The sequence below is a fragment of the Lepisosteus oculatus genome, chromosome 10, assembly GCF_040954835.1.
Source record: "Lepisosteus oculatus isolate fLepOcu1 chromosome 10, fLepOcu1.hap2, whole genome shotgun sequence".
Lineage (NCBI taxonomy): Eukaryota > Metazoa > Chordata > Actinopteri > Semionotiformes > Lepisosteidae > Lepisosteus > Lepisosteus oculatus.
The window spans coordinates 629,611-650,590 of NC_090705.1; the positions used below are offsets into that span (position 1 = coordinate 629,611).

General features: G+C 42.7%; 1 protein-coding gene across 10 annotated transcripts in view; it reads left to right on the forward strand.

The window, feature by feature from the left end:
• The first annotated feature begins 19,917 nt into the window (after positions 1-19,917).
• skap2 (src kinase associated phosphoprotein 2) overlaps positions 19,918-20,980 on the forward strand; it is an 83,575-nt gene continuing 82,512 nt past the window's right edge. For 9 of the 10 annotated variants that reach the window (XM_069194705.1, XM_069194701.1, XM_069194707.1 and 6 more), the window contains exons 1-2: positions 19,920-20,040; positions 20,840-20,945. In XM_069194705.1, coding sequence (XP_069050806.1) covers positions 20,001-20,040; positions 20,840-20,945 — 146 coding nt within the window. In that variant the 5' untranslated portion in view covers positions 19,920-20,000. Of the gene's footprint in view, positions 20,041-20,839; positions 20,946-20,980 lie in introns of all 10 variants that reach the window. The other variant, XM_006636054.3, reaches the window with a different exon arrangement.

Genomic DNA, 20,980 nt, shown 5'->3' on the forward strand with positions numbered 1-20,980 from the left:
GAATAGCATGAAAAATGTGGGCATCAAACCATGCATTTCTGCACACAAGTCATTCTAGACTGCATGATGTTACTGACCCTCTTGGAACATCTGTTGCTTGTGTTGAGACTAAAATGTATATGCAAAATAAGTGCTTTGGTTCATTATAAAATTTCTACCTGTACAAATCCATGCTCATATGTTCACCACTATATTAATGGGCTTCCCCACAGCACTAGAAGCCTAGAACAGACTTGAGGTACCGGTAGCCCAGTCACTCGCACTGGTCCCAGTGACACACATCAGTCACAGAGAGTCCCACAGCCTCTTCCATCAAGCAGCAAAGTTGGATTTCTGATCCAACATTTTATTATCAGTGGAAAGTAGCACCAGATGACTTAAATTTAAAGTAAATAATATTTTAACTAATGAAAATTAGGTCTACATCTCCTGATCCTGCACAAATCTTCATGGAAATGGAGCTGAGTTTCAGCTGTGTTTCAAAGCTCAGGAACAGATAACAGTCTACAAAAAACTGCAAATGGTCTGACTGACAACTTTCATTAGCTTGAAGGGGAAGACAGCACCATTATATCTCAATGAAAGCTATAAACGTTAAAAGACCTATTAATAGTTTCTTGTGAGCAAGCTTGTGCCTGGAGTACAGGAGATCCCTATCAGCCACGCTCCCCCAGCCCCTCTCCTGTCGCCTGCTCCTGCGAGCTGACAGAAGGAAGAGAGCAGCACAGACACACATGGCTGGCCTGCTGTGAGTGCAGCCCCCTGAACACGTAGCAGCAGCCAGTGCCTCAGAAACAGTTTCAATAAGGTCTCAGCAGGCCCAGCGACTTAGAGCAGCGAGTCTTTAAGTAATTGTTTCATGACATGTGAAGGATTTGAAGTAGATTGTAAACTTACTCTAATCCCTTTAAAAACACCACCTGAGTACTTTAATCCCTAAAAGCCTAGAAGGTAATGCCCTGCTTGCCTCTGCCACAAAACACAAAGATTAATATATAAAGAAGAAAGCAAAGAGAAACGTAGTTTCCAACAGGTCAAAAGCAATTTAATCTGAATCCTTTCCTTGAGCTTGTTCCTTTGTTGGCGTGAACGTGCAATCTTTACATCTGTACGAGATTCTCGATGATCGACGTTTCTTTTGTCTGTACAGTGGAAATGACACCCCTGAAGGTCTGGTAGTTAGAAAAATGACAAACAAACATTGGGCTATTTTTAGTTCCTATTCTCTAAGTGTAGATGTAAGCGATCGCTGGAGTTTGCATGGCTTTTCTATGGTTGCTTTTTAGGGGCTTTGCACAAGATAGCTCCACGTGTAAATCATGTTTGGTCTAAACAAATTCTCATTGTGCTCCTGTTTCATATACATTTACTGTTTCTCTTCCATATATCCATATACTGTAGAAAGAGTATGACTGTTTTTCCTTTACATTTCTATCTGCCAGGTGTGTGCCAGTGGACTGCATTTGCCTTGTAATGCAAGAGTGTGGATGAGTGTGCAGTTCGAGCGCCGCGTGAGACTGCCCAGGTCACAGCTGGGGTGTGTGCTCCTGGCCACATGTAAACCATATGGAACCTCACATTTACAGCATAGAAACTCTAGAACTCTAAGGCTTTAGAGCACCTCCCTGATTTCCATTTATTTAGCATGACCATTTGAATGTAGAAAAATGAAATTTGGTGGCTTCATGAGCATGTTACAGACTTAATGACATTTAGAACCCGAATAAGAAAACATTTCTTAGTAGATTCCACGTGCTCACTGGCTTCTCAAAAACTGCCCAAAAAAGTTTCTGCAGATATTCTGCTTTCCGAAAGAGGACAGTGTACGGGGAATAATATTCCAAAAGCTAGATTATACATTTAAGAAACATTTTGTTTAATTCCGGTCATTTTGCATGCTGTCTCATAAACTTTTAAGCAGCTTTCTGAGCTTGGCAGACCAGTTCATTATTTCTCCAGAATCTAGAACTGTGCATGTATCTACTGTACATCCTGAGCTCCGTCCTCTTCATCCACAGGTGTTTAATAGACTCAGCTTCATCACTGTGGGCATAGGCTGCAGAGACAAGGCTGTTTCCTCTTGTGTGTGGTCTCTGACAGTGCAAATGCAGGCCAGCGATCACAGTGCGCATAGAATATGTGTGCAAATTGTACATGAGAAAATTGCCCTGGCGTTTTCACGTGAGATAGTAGGTAAAGGTTCAAATGAAGCATATAAAGAAATGAGCTAAACCTCGTTGACAATAAGGCGACGGGTTTTAGCATTTGCACTAGACTGAAGAGGAAAGGCACTTCCCCCACCTGGTCTAGCAGAGCCCGTGTGAGCCGAGTCGCCACTGACCCCAGCTTGCATGAATTCCAACCAAAAGGCGGGGAGCTTTCGATCTCTTGCCTCTGTTGTAATTTGTGCAGCAGGAACGATGGCTAAAGTCAGTAGGGACTCCTTAATGACAGTGCTGTCTATAATAGTATCATCAGGCAGGACATTGGCATAAATCACTTGGCACTTTGCTAAGTGTCACTTCTGTCTGCTTCATGATGATGTGATCTTTAGTCTTTCAAATCTATAGACTGGCATTTGGATCAGCTCAGCATCTTGTGCTGCGCCTTGCATTTTAAACTGTTCCAGCCAATATTTAGTTGCTGAATAAATGTCTCTTTCTAAATTTGTACATTACCAGACATACCTGAAATTTCCATTCCAATTGTCAGCTTTTATTTGGAAGAACAAATAAAATTTGAGATTTTGGTGATGTGCAGAAAAACACTGTCACACTTGTAAATGATACAACAAACTCGAGCAGCGAAAGACTGAATGACTGAATTGCATTGAATTTGTGTTGACTCAATTATGCTATTTTACATCTTTTTGGATAACATCTGTTAAGCAAATCGTAATACTGTTGACGTTGCGTGATGACTGAAGATTTATAGGAACTGTTGAGATTTCTTCCTTAATTCCAGTCTGGAGATTGGTTGGAATTTATTATGGATTTTCAGACAGATGTGAGTAATTGGACTATCCTGAATACATAACTATACTTGTGAATATAAAATAGCTGAACAGCCCATGGGTTAAACCATGAAGATGTCAAAGCTGATTATCCTAACAAGAAATGTTATCTGAAAGATGTGATCATATGATCAAGTATTACTAAAAGTTACTTGAATTGTCTTGGACATTTTAACAAGAGGACAATCTTTTCTGCAGGGTGGCGTAGCTCAATTTTTAATGACGATGTATAGACAGAGATTGATCACTGTGAACTGGCTGAAATCACATAACGTATACCGCAGGGACAATAATGTCTTTATACTTGATGCATTTTCTTTTCCACAGTCCTTAAATTTCTGAATAATCTTGCGAAGCATCACAGTAGTGAATAAAAGTATAAGATGTCACGCAGTGAGAGCAGGTCCGTGTGTTTCAGGTGCCTGTTATTCCTCCTTCAGGAGCTCACCGGTGGGATTAGCCCCAGCACTGTGCCCTGCCCAGGGTAAAGGGCTGGTTGGCGTCCTCAGAGAAGCGATTAGCCCACGTGGGTACAGTATGCGTAGGAGCCAGCAGCCTGCAACCCCAGAGCGCCAGCTCACAGCAGACTGCAGCTCAATAAGAGATGCCAGGCTATGTGTCAGGATAAAGGGCTACTTAAAGAGATTAGTATCATGTTTTTTCAGCACTGTAAACAGGGGATTTACGTTGCTCCCTTGGTAATTGAGGCAAATAACCCCCCTGGCCCTGATCCTCCTGGAGGAGCCTCCGAGCAACACTGCTGAGCAGCCCGCCGGCCCAGAGCTCTGCGCCCTGGGTAATGTGCTCACAGCCCACGCAGAGAGCTGAGGCTGCAGAATTAATGCAGAACGTGAGACAATTCGTGTTACTTGAAGCTAAAACCATGCACTAAAACGGTAAAACATACAGTAGATTGCAGATCAAAAAGGTTTTTACTGCTAAGTTATGAAATCAGATATGCATTTTGATCCCAACTAGCATGAATCTTAAATTAAAATGACCACATTGTATTAAGAAAATAGTTGAGCTGTTCTAGAGCTGCACTTTTCTTTCTAACAGTTGTTAGTAGGTATGCATTCATAAGAATCTCTTTTCTGAATCTCACACTGTTACTGGTTTTAGCATATGATCGCATGTGATATCCCTCTCCCTCTACAACTAATCCCTCCTTCTCTGAGTAAAGTGTGTGGGCCCGTAGCCGAGCTCTGGAGCAGAACCGGAGTCCGCTGAAGACAGCAGCCTCACCCGTTTGCTTTCTAAAGGTCATTTTGTAGGTGAAGCCTCTTCTTTGCCCTTCTCAGCATGAGCCGGAGTCATGACCTGGTCACCAGAGGTTCAAGTGTCATTGATTGGCCACCGACTGACAAGCAGGAGTTCTCGCCAAAATGAAAAGCTTCTTAGTGCTTCAGTCAACACGTACGATTCCTCCGGCAGTTCACTGGGGTGCCTCCTGGCCTGCGACCGCTGACACTGACGGTCTCCTTCAGCCCCAGCCTTTCAGTCTCAGTGGAATCTGCTCTGCAGTGTTTATTTCCAAACAGCTGATGTGGCAGAGAGTTAAGAGGCACTGCCTGTCTGCCTGGAGGGTTTGAGTCTTTACAGGTGGTCTGGGCCAGGTTACAGATGGGTGTGTTTGTGGGCGGGGGGGGGGTTCTTTTTAAAAGAAAAGAAATCTATACTGTCTTCACCGTGAATCGTGCCTGACCCAATCCCATTGATGAGACCTTGAGCGGATGGCTCCTTCCAGATCCATTGATGAGGACTCACAAGGAGGGCCAGATAAACAGGGCCGCTGTGTCCACCAATGAAAGATTCAGGTCTGGATTTCTGAGCAGCTGGGGAAGAGTCACTCCCTAAGGGGCCCCATAAAGAGAAAAATATTTACAGTGTTGTCTCCTCTGTCAGTGCTTGGGGTGCTCTTTCAACATCTTGTATAAGTGCGAAGAGGAAACAAGAAAACCTGTTTTAGACTTAAATCAAATGTACGTTAGCACTGGCTAACTTCAAGTTTTCATCAAATATTAGTACTGAATCTGCAGTGACATGATCGGTTATCTGATTGCTGGGTGGTGTTGACTGGTGCTCTTCTGTGTGTGAGTTGTTGTGATGTGGTAGGAGAGCTGTAGGTTTTTCACAAATGACACTATCACAACACTCCCACCCCTGCGGTCACTCTGTAACATTCACTGTGCAGTCTTATTCTCCCCACCATTACTCAGGAAACCAAACCTTTCCCAAACCTCGCAAGGCAGCGCACTGTCACAGGTGTGTGAGCTGCCGGTTGGGTCCAACAGACCCAGAGTGTTAAAAGGCAAAGGGACGCAGGGGAGGCCCACAGCCAGCCCTGCCTGAGCCCTGCCAGAGCCCTGCCTGAGCCCTGCCTGAGCTCTGCCTGAGCCCTGCCTGGTGGGAGAATGGGAGAACCAGATGTGTGCGGTGTGCAGGAGACACGCCCACCCATCCCGCTGCTTATCGGACAGCCTGAGATAAAGGGAAGGAATCCTGGCGGGAGATGAAAGGCACCTCCTTCCCAAACAGGGCGCCCCTCGATTCCAGAAGGTGTTTGAAGAGCTGCAGGCTGCGCCCCACTGGGAAAGCTGGAGAGGTGGAGGCCTGTGTCGGGGGAGAGGGGGGTGAAAGGTTAGGCTGCCTCTTTGCTGATGCTAGCAGGCTGTTTCTGACACCAGCCAGTGAGTAAAACTGAAACCCCCCTTCCTCTGGCACCAGCAGCCCCTGAAGCTACCCTTCCAATCTGAGCTCCTGCATTTAACACTAAAGTAGCGCCTTACCTTTGTTTTGGGTTGTGTTTTCAAATTTATTCCCCTTGAAAGCTCAGAAGTTTCTGCATGTTTTTTATTGAGGTTCACCACCTCAATAACAAAGGAGAATCAAGTGCACACCCCACCCCTGCACATCAAGGTACCAGGATGGATTTGGTTATTAAACATTGATTATGTAATGATTACTACATGTTCAAAAACTGAGGGAGCAAAACAAGAACAAGCAGTGTAAAAGAGGGATCTGCCCACATCCCCAGCCCCACTGATGTCACCTCTGCCAGTTCCCAACCCAAGACACATAAGCAAGACTTAAGCAGTAAAGAGTTAATCAGGCCTGTAAATGGTTTCAGGGCAGGACGCCGGGGAGGGACTGGGGAGGCTGGGACATTTTTTCAAGGGTAGATCACCTTTGAAATTTCTCCAAAGTGAATCGAAACTTCATTTCCTTGCATTTCAGCAAATACTAGTTTGGGCACTAATTCAACAGTGAATTCAGGTCCTAAATCACAAAAATTTTATTTTTGTTTGAATCACAAAATAGTGCCATGGAGCTTTCATACTTTCAGCAATATTTTGAGGAATTTAATGGTTTATGATCATATAGAAGCATCCAACCCAAATACTATAAATCTCTGATGAATTCATCTCACTTATAACCCATATTAAAAGCACAATGTAGAAATAAAAACTGCTAGGAAATTAGCATTAGGAAGTTTAATTATTTTGAAAATCAAGCATCTGAGCAGAAAATTGTAGATTAATTGCAATATTTGAAATTACACAGGGCATCTGGGAGGAGTGTTAAGTGGGGACTATTAATTCTGCATCAGCAGGCTGTTTGATAAGTGGCACTGCATGAGACGGGAAACTACTTTCACTGCTCATATGCAGATCATATTATCAATTTAGTCAGGAACCTATATATTAGACCTCTCTTTTGGAATCTGGTTTGAAAGTGTTTTTTCAGAAGCTTTGAATAAAATGACTTTTATTGTCATTGAAGTTCCATATTATCCAGAACAATTGTGGTATTCATTTTTAGCAAAACAAATATTTAGCTGTTTTATTTTATTTAACTGTTCTTATGTTAGTTAGTTTTCTGTCATGAATAGATGAGCATGAGCAGCACGTTTGCGAATGAAATCAAGAGAAAGGATGGTGTACAGCCGTCTGTTCCATTTGTGTCAGTGGTTTTTAATGCATCTGTTCTCCTTCCACATCACATCTTCCTAACAAAGCAGATTTATTTCTGAGCAGCCCAATTCACCCTCAGCTTACTGCAGACCAGTTTTTGATGCATCCAGTGTAGGAGATCATGGTGGTTCACAAGTGTCATTCTGATTAAAATGGTGGTATTTAAATGAAGGTTCCTATAATTAAACTCAGTTCAATAAGGTCAGCTGGTCAGCTTATGATCCCAGCCACAGCTCAGAGGCTTGTTACTGTCCTACAGCTGCAGCAGGTCAATGGAAAAAATGTTCTTTAAACAGCACGAGTGTCTGATGGTGCAATAACGAAATCAAGCCCTATTGATTATTCATGGGCTGATGTGCCGCTCAAAGCTGGGGAAGTAATTAGGGCTTTTTTGTGTGGATTATCCACTGAGAAAAGGTCAAATAACTACAAATAGTGGCAGAGCATGAGAGCCACCAAGGACTTCTGCATGTGTGATCAGTTAAGAAATGCTAAGGCAGGCCCGATAATGATGTGCTTATGCCAGGTTCTCCAGTGTTTGATCGCTCTGTCATAGGAATCCGATGAGGCATGAGTGATGGCCTCTTCCTCCCGCACTGTGCAGCAGGCCCCTGAAGCCTGTCAGAGAAAGGCGTTTGTCCTGGAACTCAGAATGACAGGAATGTAAGAGCCAATTTCTGGGACAAGAGGAATATACCAGTAGAGATATTAGGTGATTGGTGTCAGAACTCCGGATTGAACTTCAGAATGTGAAGATGGGGTTTTGCAAACAAGAATTTGCTGCTTCTACCCAAGAATCATCCACTCAGCCCCCTTTTCGAAAGGTGCTTTGAAAGCTGTCAGGACCAGTATTAGTTGCAACATGTTGTAGGCTACAGTGTTTAAATAGGTTGTCATAAAAGCGATGTTTGGCACGTGCTGCACATACTTTAAACGGAGAGTGATTATAATGAGAGCAATAATGTATTAACACACTGTCATCATAAAATAATAGTTGTAATCTAATTTCTTATGGGGTGGTAAAATATCATTAGCAGTTCAACATTCTGCATTTAAAGGTTATTTACATTTTAAAAATGTGTAAATTTGCTTTTTAAAGATCATTCATCAACATGCAAATAAAGCCGGTCTGAAACTCTGAGGGCATTGTGAAGACAATGATGCTCATCAGAATCAAGTGCTGTACCAGCAGACTCAGTGTAAAACTTGTTAGACAGAATCCATCCATTCTCTGAGGGAGCCAGATTCCAACCTGTTAAACACACGAACAGCTGCAGAACACAAGCATTTCACTGGGTTTCACTGACAATCATGGGGGCATGAGCAGTTAACTCATTTCTGATCTGGTGGTAAAATATCATTTGCATAATCTCATTATCATTGATATCACTCATATCATTATTATTACATTGATATAATTGAACATTGATGTAATTAGCAATATCAATATCATTATCATGGTGTGTGTCTGTGTGAGTGTGTGAATGTGTGTTTTTGAATGTGTGAGTGTCTGTGTGTGTATCAATGTGTCTGTTTGAGTGTGTCTGTGTGTGAATGTATGGGTGTGTGTGAATGTAAGTTTTTTGGGTGAGTGTGTGTGTGTGCGTGTCTGTGTGAGTGTCTGTGTGTGTGATTTAAGGTCACCACAACCCATCACAGAAAGAAGCAGCTTTCTGATACTAGATGAACACAAAGTGTTTTGTTAGAAAAAGTTTAATAACATCATTTGATGTTATTGGGTTCATAGACTAATGAAAACTAAATTATTCTTGAACTATTGTGAAGATGGGGCACTTTTGAAATGACTTTAATGCCTGATTGAAATATGCCCCTAGCTTTGGCATCAATTTGTTCATTGCCACTTCATGGCTGTGTCACAGACATCAGTGCCCGAGAGGAACATGAGGCACCTTCTCTGCTAACGACTTACAGCTATTGGTATTGTTTATCAAAATAAATAGATTAAAACATGAATGTTTAGACAATCTGTCTCATTTTCCATCTTCTTCCTAGTTTGAAAAAGTTGATTTTGAAAGATTTGTCTCGTCCTTGCCAAGGAGAAGATATGTGACAGATCTCGAGCTCCGCTTGCAAGGCAGAGACTGCTCCTTTACAACGTGGCTCGTTAACTGGGGGGCGGAGTGTGAGTCCTCCAGGAGCCGGAGGTTCTGCTCGGGCTGCAGTCTCCTCTGCTCGCGGCAGGACAGGACATGTTCTCTGCTGTGTGTTCTTGCTCTTCCGCAGTTTCAGCGGGAACAGGCCGAGGAGGAGAGCGTGGAGGGGTGGAGGCTCCCTGTCTGATTAATGATTCTCTGTGCAGGAAACCGTCCTCATGATTCGACCTGACTCCGTTCACCTAAACGCACTGCACACTTGAAAAATGGCAGAGGCAGGACAGCCCCATGCAGCTAATTACAGGGATAAAGTACTTGGTGCAGTTGTACTCTAACCTTGGCGAAGAGGCCGGGGATCCAGGCCACGCATTCCTTGTCTTGTGTCTAAGCGTAGATCTGTGCTATAAACAACACTGTTACTGCAGCCCTGGTCTAATGCTAGTCTAATTGACTGAAGCTATTTCTCTCTTTGCTGGAGCAAAGTGGTCAAACTCAAGTCCCATTATTTTTTCACTTTTTCTCAAGGATGTGCTAAACCTAACCTCCTGAATTGATGGCAAGATAGCTTCTGGTTCCTTGTTTTTTTCCCAGTATTTAAGATTTGATCACATTTAATAATTTGATTTTTTTCAGTTTTCTTTTCTATGTTCAACTTAAAAAGTGAAACCTTCTGCTCAGATACGTAGCAGCTTCTCCAAGCCAAACCTTCTCCATTTACTGTGATGTCTTGGACTGCCTCTTATTCTGAAGACAAGGAGCTCTACTGCACTAATCACAGTGCTCCCTATTCCACACAATGTACAGCCCCAGACACCGGGTTCTTATCACCAAACCTGGTTCAGTGAACTATCTGTTCTCACTCATTCAAATTAGGGGCAGTGTGTTTAGGGACAGTGTGTTTAGGGGCAGTGTGTTTAGGAGGCAGTGTGTTTAGGGGTCAGTGTGCTTCCAGACAGCAGCCTCCTGTGAAACGTCAGTAAAGTGGTCAGTTATGTGATATACAATGACAAAGACCAATATACAGTGTTGTATGTTTTGTATGCCTATTTTTCCACATATATATAGAAAGTGAAATGCAGAACCCACAAAAAACAAGAAATTCTGTAGTGGTTTTGGCAGTGTCTGACTGTGTTAGTCAATCCTAATCACGTATTCCTGAGCAGATTTCTTACAGCCAATTGATCTCTTTACCCCTCTGAAGGTTATGCCACTCCTGGGCATTTGGCATATCTGACAATTAAAGGGACAACAAGTGTGAGCAGAAGAGTAATGCTACAAATAAATTGTTCATTATTGATTGATTCTTAAAGGGGTTATGTAATTTCTTTTCTTTGTCTGCTTTCCTGAAACAGGTCTTGTCAAGATCTTTTAACGGCTTTTGATTCTGCAGTGGAATCTACATTATCTATATTAGTTCTGTTTGGCCTTGTTGGAGTCTGTAAGTCAGAATATTCTTCTTGCTTTGCTGAAAAGTATGTGTTCTGTTTTTGCCATTATATTTTACTTTTGATCTGGAGTCAGTGAGAGGAAGCAGTTTTCTTCTTTGGAAGGGGTCAGATCTGCTGCAGGGACAGTTTTGTGCCAAGGGTGCCTCATGGCTGTTTTGTGGCCTTTATATATGTTTCCTCTTTGTCAAAATTCAGATGTTGTAACTTGAACATCACAATTTAAACTTGAAACTGATGTAGTGGTCTCAGTGCCATTGGATAATACAGACTTTGTTTACAGTTAAACTTCTACAAGACCAAGATTATGTAACTCATTTCTCCACACCTACTCCAGAAAAATCAAACAATTTGAGGTGTGTATTTTGCTCTATAATGAAACATTTTGAGGTTATTTTGCACCTTAGCTTAAGTTTTGAACTGACAGGAGAGCTACAACCTTATAGTCTGAGCCCATTAGGTTTCAGAAGTTTAGGAAGGCTGGACCAGGACAGTACTGGGATGGCAGGTTTGTATCTCCAGGACTGGGGCACTGGTCTTGCAGTCCATAGGTCATGAGTTTAGTATGTACATTAACACAATAGTACAGTAGCTGTGGCATTTTCTCTCTTGCAGATTGTCTCTGAAGGACCAGAGAATCAAAGGATTGTGGGGGTGTGGAACACGCTGCTCAGCCACCTTGTTGAAACCAATAGCCTGACCTGTTTCAAGATAATGAGACCCTTGGAGCAATTAACTGCTACCTGCCAAATGGGCTAGATTGGCCAAAAGACTTCCTTTTGCTTGTAACTCTTCTTACGTTCCAGGGAAAACCAGCTTCCTTTGATAAGTAGCGTTGGGCACTAGCAGGTGGCACTCCAATCTATTGCCCCAGTATTTTGGTAGGAGGTACTTGGGATGAAATTTTAAACTGAAGCCCTAACTACTTGCTCATTAAAGATGATAAAGATGCTGTTCATAACAGCAGGGGTGTGAAACCCAGGTCTTGCTCAATCTGCCCTCCCTACGTTTCCCCCTTAGTGAAATTGGTGAGGCGGCTTCCCCCTCTCTCCCCTGACCTGCTGCACAGTGGGGCTGTCTGTCACCAGGTGGGGGCTGCAGGGATGAGCACCACCTCCTCTATGTCCTGGAATGAACAGCATAGGGCCGTCTGGCCAAATTTCACTATACACCCCGTGCACTGCGATCTCATTCGAGTTCCATATTGATTTTAAAATCTCTCTTCTGGCCCTCAAGGCCTAGAAAAGCCTGGGTGAGGAAGATGAAGTGGCTGTCATGAATATTTTCATCTGCAGTCATGCACACGTGAATATTTCTGCCTTTTTAGCTTTCTGATGTGAAGGAAATGAGAGCAAAAGGACATAAGGAAGGTTGCAAACGAGAGGCCATTCAGTCCACTAGCTTGTTGGGTTGTTGGTAGCCAATTGACCTGAGGATCTCATCCATTTCTTGAAAGAAGCCAGGGTTTCAGTTTCAACAACATGGCTGGGCAGCTTGTTCCACACTCCCACACACCTTTGTGTAAAAACAGACACAGGTCTGACCAATCGGTATTTTTAATTGACTAAAAAAATGTTCTGAGTTATATATTTATTATATATATATATGTCATTTTGTATTGCTAGCCTGTTAGATGAAACAAGACTCTGATAGATTATAAGAAGAAAGATCCAAAAACACCGGCATCATGTCCAGGGAATATCCTGCCCTGTGCCTGTTGCTTGCTGGGATAAGGCCCTGCCCCCCCACCATCCTGAACTGGATCGAATATTTCAAAAAGTGGATGGATAGAAAGTCCAAATTTTTTAAACGATTCTAAACATTGGTGGAAATTCTAAATCTTCTTAATCTCAATATGATTTTTTACCGGTTTGCACCTCAGTCGTTCCAGGGAAAGTAAAACGGACATTTACTTTCTAGTGGTCTGTTTCTATAGATAACAAAGCAGTCGAGACAGCAGTACAGTCAGTTGATGAAGCAGGCTTATGCAGGATAAACAAGCTGTGAGGCCTACAGCAGCGCAGTCTTCTCTGGGACACGCAGAGTATTTCAGAGCTTTTCATGCACAGCAGTGCCCCTAGTGCCCAAAGAGTGAGGTACATCTTGCCTGTCAGGATGTGCAGTGCAGTCCTTCACCTATTAAATTAAGCACAAAAGATTAACTGTGGGAAGACTTCTTAAAATTGATATTAATTAGTCAGAATTTTCCATTAAATTATGTTTTTTATTTATAACTTGTGTTGTAAACCCTTCCTTTGCAATATGCGATTTTGTAAACACAACCTATACATTTTTTTAAATTATTTGAATAATGACATTTTCACTTTGCATCTATAGAACACACCACCTTAAAATGTTTCAAACGGTCATCTTATAAAAGGGTTTAATAAGCACACAGTACCAGACAATTCCAGAAAAATACCCACAGTCTAGCAGTAACAGTAACAAATCAATAAGCGGTTCAATCAATCAATGTATACTTTCTATCAGCTCCTCCCTGCTTGGATCTTATTCTTATATCAAGATGTTTTCATAAAATCCATCCACTCCTTTCCTGACCACTTCTTCCAATTCAGGGTCACAGGGAAGCCAGAGTCTATCCCAGCAAGCACTGGGCACAAGGCAGTGTACACCCTGGACGGGACACCAGTCCATCACAGAGCACACACAGACACAAACACATTCACACCAGGGGCAATTTTCCCAGACGTCAATTAACCTACCAGTATGTCTTTGAACTGTGTAAGGAACCTGGAGCACCCAAAGGAAACCCACACAAACAAAGGGAGAACATGCAGACTCCACACAGACAGAACCCCAGGTCTGGAAATGAACCCAGGTCCCAGCACTGCAAGGCTTCAATGCTGACCACTGCAATATGTGCAGACCTTTTCATAAAATCACTATTACTTACTTCAAATACATTAAATATTTCTCCTTAATCAGAATAAGGACCATGTGAGCACTCATTTACTCATCCATTCTTGAGGGATTCTAGAGTACTGGTATGCAACATGTCTGTATAGCTTGTTCTGAATTATAATTTGAAAAATGTTTTTTTTTTATCATTATTGAATATTACTTTCTTTTCCATCAGCCTTTACTCTGACCCACTGCCCTTTGTGTAAAGGACTGTATCCTGATCAGAGTTCTAAATGAACTTCCACACTTCTGTCTATTTCACTGCTGAATATAAGCAGCCTGCTGGGTTGGTTTTGTCTGTAAGGATTTTAATGCTTAAATCAAATCTCCACCTAGTCTTTCCAGCTGAAGAATGAAGGGATTCATTTTCATTTACCTGTCACTATAGCACATTTTTATCAGCCCAGGAATTGCCTGGTATCTCTTTTTGAATCTCATGTTAGAGCATCTCAATGTCTTCTTTTAAAAGCACAGTGAAGACTCAGAGTGTAGGTCTGTGTTAAAGAAGTGGTTGTATTTCAGGATTCATTCAGCACATCTGTTGCGCTGTGGAATCATTTAGATTGTTACAAATACTGGACACTTTGGAAATCCTTCAGACATGTCAAAAAGCTCAGGCATCAGTGACTCCTTTATAAAGACAGTATTCTAATTTACAGTCTCCCAGAAGACCATCTCAGGCTATGGGCTGTAAATACACTCTTTACAGGTTTCCAATTTTAGTTGGACGGCCTGACTAGGTGGTTGACTATTTGTGAAACACAGACTTCAGCGCCTTCTTGTTTGACTAAGCTAACCGCATAATCCCTGTGTTTCTATTTCATAAATTTAACACAGGATGCTACAAGGTGCTAAGGGATTTACAGATCGCTAAAGATAGTTTGCATATTTAAACAGCTTGCTTTGGCAGAGTTCAGCAAAAAACGTTTCAAAACATTAGTTTTCAGTACCATTCTAAACTGCACATGGCTGTTATTTTTCTACCTTAGTCATTGCATTAATATCACCCTGCTTTGTATGAGCTTTTGTGTGCATTTATGTAGCTGTTCTGCATTAATTTATTTATCCGCATGCTTAGCAAAATGCTCACTTGCTTATTCATGGCCACTTGCAATAGAGAAAATCTACATTCCGCGTTTGTACAAGGAACCATCTTGCCACTACAGTATCAATAAAATGACAATGAGGCAGCAAGAACTGGAAGAGCAGTTTGCAAATGCTGTGCAAACAAAACGAAACAGTAAGAACAAAAGAAGACAAGACAGGTCACAAACATGAGGAGACATCCAGCCATTTCTTGAAGGAACCCAGGATACCTGCTTCAACAGCATAGCTGGGCAGCTTGTTCCACACCCTCACCACCCTTTGTGTAAAGACGTGCCTCTTGCTCTGTTTTAAATTCATTTCCATATAACAGCTACAAAAATACACCACAGTCATGTAAACACTCTGTAGGAATGCCAGCATTTTACTCACAGTAAGTAAGTGTAATTCCCAATGTGATACTGCACAAGTGTCACAGCAGATCAAAGCTGCTTTTATGAAGAGATGAGTCCTGCGCAGGACTCAAAAGGTGGTAAGGGACTAAAGGTCTTGATCCACTGGATCACAGGACAAAACGCCTGTCAGGAGTGATCCACTGGATCACAGGACACAACCGCGGCACCAGAGAGTCTCTCAGGGGTACCTCAGTTCAGATGCCAATGAAACACAACTCAAGTAGGGGAAATCTAAAGTAATCATTTATCTGCATTTACTTCCAGAAAACATACCAGCAGAAAGCACACAAACACAACAATTGCCCATTTTTATGCTCTTTAGTGCTACCAAACTTACATCAAAACATTATTACCCTACCAATCTTAGTAAACATATTTCAGAAAATGACCTTGTTGTAATGCCAGTGATAAGGTCAGCGCATCTCAGGAGTTTGAGCGCCTAGAATTGCTCAGGTTTAAACACCTCAGCCCAGCTCCTCTCAGTCTGATTGAAAATTACTCAACGACTCACCGATGAACAAAGCCAGGATAGTGGAAATTGACTATATTGATAGGATTTCTGAGTAAGATCATTTGAAATCTATTATGTATTTCCTTAAAAAATACTCAGAATTATGATTTTTCTTATCATACCGGTAAATCCTGATGGACTAAGTTCTGACTTTAATTCTGAGCTCTGTTGCCCTGCTCATTAGTGATTCCCTTGCCAGTGTGCTGATGGTTTACTGCTGGTTTCTCGTCCCAGTGACCAGTCTGCGCCTGATGCTCACTCTTTCTGCTTTCTGCAGCTGGGGTGCTGGCAGATCTTCTTTTAGTTTTATGTGGGATTCATAGCTTGGTGACTGTGTATCAACACACAGGAGATAACGCACTCATGCCATCTTGTTTTTTAACAGGTTTCTTTATTTGTCATCTTTTACAATGGAGTTTCATGTCAGAAAGATGTTGTAACCTTGTGAAAATCTTAAAGTTTGCAAGAGGCCAGCCAGGCTGTTCCTTGACATTTGAAAACATGGCACATTTTTCTTCTTCTCCTAACTCATCTCAGTCAAAGCCTACATCATTAAATATGTTTAGACTTGTTTCCCTGGACTGAGGAAAACCAGGACTGTGTTTTCAAGCTGTGTCTTGCCAAACCATGAATGTTGCACCATGTCGGTAAGAGTTTTACATTTAAAAACAGTAAATATATCTCTGCCAAGAATTATGTTCCCATTTGTAGCTATCTTTGCTCAGTTTAATTACATAACTTGTTTATATGTTTTCTGACTAAGAATGTAACTTTTTTTAAAGTATGAAAATAAAGGCAATTTACCCAAATTACCTGCCAAGATTACATTCAGAACATCTGCCTTTTGTTTTGGTTTGTTATTTTCTTGCCAATAAGATTTATTTGTTTCAGCAAAATCCCTTTTCTTCCCTGCATTGTTTACAGCTGCTTTTATTAAAGGACTTTCAACACATAGACTAAAGAGAGCACATCAGCATCAGAGGAAAATAATACAGGGAAAATGCAAAATATAAGACTCATCCATTATTTGAATAATTTGAATTTTATTATTGGGAATAACATCATCTGGCAGCAATAGGTGCTCTTTTATTTTATGTGCATACACACACATAGCAAAGGGAAACACTAAACCTGTCCACAGCGGCTTCGGGGTCACAGTGTGGCCCCTGGACAGGCTAGCTTGAAGTTTCTTGGAAGAGCTGAGGAAAAACCCCACAGTGACAGTACCTCATGGCCTTTAACTCTTCCAGCTCCGTGTTTACATTAGCCTGTGATTTTAACTCCAGCCTGTCTGGTGCTGAAGGGCGCAGCTGGGAGCACACATTGAAACGGGTTTGCGGGGCGCTTCGTGTTTCCCAGCTCGGCCGCTGACAGATGGAAGCCCCGGTGGAGCCACTGTACCGCAGCCCCCTCTCCGGGATCATCCGCAGGGCAGGGGGCTTTCTCTCCTTGTTACTGTCGGTCACTGAATGCATTATCGCCGGGACCCCGCGCCACAAAGGGCCGGGCCGGGCCGGGCCGAGCCGCGCTGCACGGCAGCTCAGCCGCGGAGACCAGTCCTGTGCTCCGGCAGGACGGGGATATTTCCACCCAGTTTACACGTTAATTTACACATTGGCCAAGAAAATACAGTGGGATCCTGGCACACGCGATTAATCATCGTCTAATGGGTGAAGTGAATATTCGCATTCCTACAGAAACACAGTGAGCAAAACTTGGTCCCGATGTTTTTTGAGTCGCAGTAACAACCTCTATTTTTAGTGTTCACGACAGATGAGAAATTTGTCAAATAACTTTCTGAGCAGGAGCTGTAATCTCAACCACGCAATTTAAACATCGACATTCATTTCTTAATTTCCTCTCAGGATTTTGCCTACTTCCTTAGCTGAAAAGGATATGTAGCCACCCAGAAACTCAGCCCCTTAAGCATTCCTCCATAACTACAGTTTCCTCAGTTTATCCATGATGTTTTATCTCATTAAACATCCTGCATTTTGATTTACAAGCAGAAAGCTGAAGCAAAGCTTTTTTTTTTTACACCAGGGGGAGGAGTCTCTGTTTGGCACTTTTCTGTTGTCAAAACACATGTAGAAATAGGGTGTGGAAACATTCTTTAAGCTTCTGAACTGTGAAAATTCAGTTCTGTAAATGAGGTGTTGATGTATTTCAGAACCTGGGCGGAGAACATCTGAAGTACCCTGGATAGGCGTGTGAAATTATGAAAATGACAATTCTGCTATTTTTTGTTTAGCATTTTTCTCACTGACCTAAAGCCCTTTGTGTCCTACAGGCTGGAAAGATACAAGCTCGCACGCTGACCTGCTAGTGACCTTAATGCTGACCTGCCAGCTCTGTCGTGGGATTGGTGGAGTGCTGTGTCAGTCTCCACACAGATCCCTCCTGTTCCAGTCTGCCGGACATTATTCCAGGATTTGTGTGCGAGGAAAGTTCCTGACTCCTGAAAACATTAGATCCGCTTTTTAAGATGTAGAGCAAAACAATATACCGTCTTAAACTTTACTCTGGTGAGAGTGGTGTGAAATTTTTGTGTTTCAGCCTTTCATTTCTTACATCCCCAATTAACTGTTTTTTCTATATATACAAGAAAACAAATTGTTACACATTTTACAGTATATACATAACACAAATCATTTATTTAAAAAAAACAGACAGAAACTTGTTCAGGTCTCAAGCTATAGCTCAAACACATTAATTCCTTCCTCACGGCACCACCTTGTTAATAAAGGTTTCTGAAACCAAGGACGCGTGTATTGTACAGAACATACTTTCAAATCCTTTCATGCAGACTACGAGCATATAAAGTAACACCCCCGTTTGTCTCTCCTCCAAACATCCTCTGCTCCCTCGCCGCTGACCCGAGAACAGACCGTTAAAATGTTTGAGAGCCGGGTTAATATTTGTGGACAGCAGATGACGACCGTGCGGTGTTAATCAAGCGGTCAGCGCCAGGTCGTCCGTCAGCCGCTCCGGCCGCAGGCTCGGCTCTGGGGCTGCTGGCCAGGTCCTGTTGGGGCTGTGTGTACCAGCAGCGTTTCCTCTGTCTCTGTGTAGGAATTACAGTGAGCAGCAAGGAGGGGCTGGTGCCATGAATTACTTGCACATTCAAGGCGAAATTTAAGACCTTACAAGTCCTTAGTGTATAATAAAAATCTGCTTAAATTTTAACTTAAAGCGCTTTAGACAGATTTAAAGTTACCAGTAGGGCGTACAATATTTTAACTCCACAGCGTGCCACCAATTTGCTGTGTATATTAGCTCAGGCTCCCTGCCAGACATCTAGATGGACTATTTTATCCTGCAGCCTAGTGGGCCGGGGCAGGTATTTCACGGCGCCGTTCAAAATTAAAGAATACTATTTCATGGGAAATTGCATGAGATGTACAGAGCGAACGATCAAGCTAAGAGAGATCAGCACGCTGCGCAGTGCCTTTATGTGAGGGGAGAGCCATCTGTTTCCCTGCCGGCCCGTATTGATGGGAACAATGGCCGAGAGGAGATGCTGAAAACCACCATTAAAATGCTCCGCGAAGGACGATGATTTAATGTTGGCGGATTGCGGTTAAGTGGTTATTGTTCCTAATGTGGAGAAATGTGGTGAGCGAGGAGCTAGGGCAGCAGAGTCCTCGCACTCACTTGGTGATTACTGACCCCTGCAGCTCACAGGAGGTAACTGCACGACTCCTGGGCAGCCAGGGGGAGCAGCACAGTCAGGCAGAGTCGCCGGTTTTAACCCACCTGCGCCTTGCGGGGATGCCTTGCAGCTGACCTCTGACCTACAGCGCATCGCCCTAGCTGAGTTGGGACAGTCCCTGTGTGGACATTCGCCCACAATGTCCCGTTTTCTGACTGGTACTGAGAGGATTTACTTAATTACATGTGATGGCTGCGTCCCCCGTTGAGTCTGTATAGCCGGGATAATAATATTGCCTCTGCAGTCTTGTTTGTAATTGCGTAATATCACTAGGAAAACAGACACGTCGTTGTAGCTAAAGGACGTACTCTAAGCTGTTGTTAATCTTTTTGCATTGTGCATTGAAGGGCTGTGGGATTTTACTTAAAATTTATTTTGCGCTGGCGTTTTATAGGGATTTTCATTTGCGAAAAAGGCGCACTCCTTGCTACGCTACGTAGGCGTTATTATTTTTTTCTTAAAGAAAAGTCGCCGGTTTCAGTTCTTACAGATCGCTGCTTCTGCACTGTCAACAAACACAAGACACCACGCTGCCCCTGCCTTCGCGGGTCTGAGGCTTGAAGCTCCAGCACCATGGAAACCGCGGCGCCTGTCCAATGAGAAGAGAGGACCGGGAGGCCTGTCCAATCAGAGCCCGGTCCCCGTCCCCTGATGGAGAATGAGGAAGTGGGCTCGGCGCTGGGGGTCCGCATGTACGGCAGGCAGCCGGTAGGCTGTGCGAGAGAAATGCTTTCTTCACTTCCTCATTACTTACTAGCTACAGAACTTCCTTGTTAATAACTTCTATCAGGAACAAAGACAGAAACAACTATGCAGCCCATACCAGAAGATTTAAAGACACTTATTTCAGGTTATATATTTGTTTGTTTTTAATATTGCGTTATTTTTTTCTGTGTATGTTGATTTTTTTTTCGCTTTCGTGTTTTTTTTTGTCACGTTTGGCTATTTGGTTTCTTTTAAAAAGATCAAAAGAGAGGAAGTAACATGAGCGACGACCGAGGAAAAAAAGAGCGAAAGCTGTTTTCGTATGCGTGTGACCTCAGGTGTTTTGTTTTCCTACAGTACCAGGCTGAAGCTCTCAATCCGTGTGCGCTCCTGTACCTTGGTCTCAAAGCGGTGTGAAAGATGCAGGTGTGAGTGGTGTCTGGAATTGACAGCTGGGGCCTAAAACGATTGAGGAACTCACTCTTGTTGTCGTATTTGAGGTCCGCTTAACTGGCAATTAAACACAAATTAGTTTGGTCATATATTCTCTGCAAGAAAAACCTTAGGCTGTATCTGCGGTTTGTGTAATTCGTTTACATACGCTTCTTTAACAAGAATAATAAACGAATTTACTGGAGTGTAATGTTAACTCTGGTTATCAGTTTCTCTCCTCTGCGCTTGTGTTTGCCTTCAGACGAGGACTCTAGACTCGTGTGTGATCTGACATCTGATATAATTCACAGCCAGTGTGCAGAGTTTCCAGTTTCCTTCGGAATACAGTAGTTCATGTTGAAGAATTCTGCTCGTTAAAAGGAAAATACAATTTTGCTTTGTTTGATGTGTTTTCAGGTCAGAATATGGCTCTTATCAAACACAACGTTCTTCAAAGAGGTAAAAAGACTAGGCTTGTTCATTTGGCTAACAAATATCCTGTTGTCTGCTAGACTTGGAGACCTTTCTCTCTGACGTGCTCAAGGGGGAGAATTTAAGTAAGAAGGCAAAAGAGAAGAAGGATGCATTCATCAAGAGAATTAAAGAGGTGAAATCAAGGTAAAATAAAACTTTCTCCTTCACCCTTGTTTAAA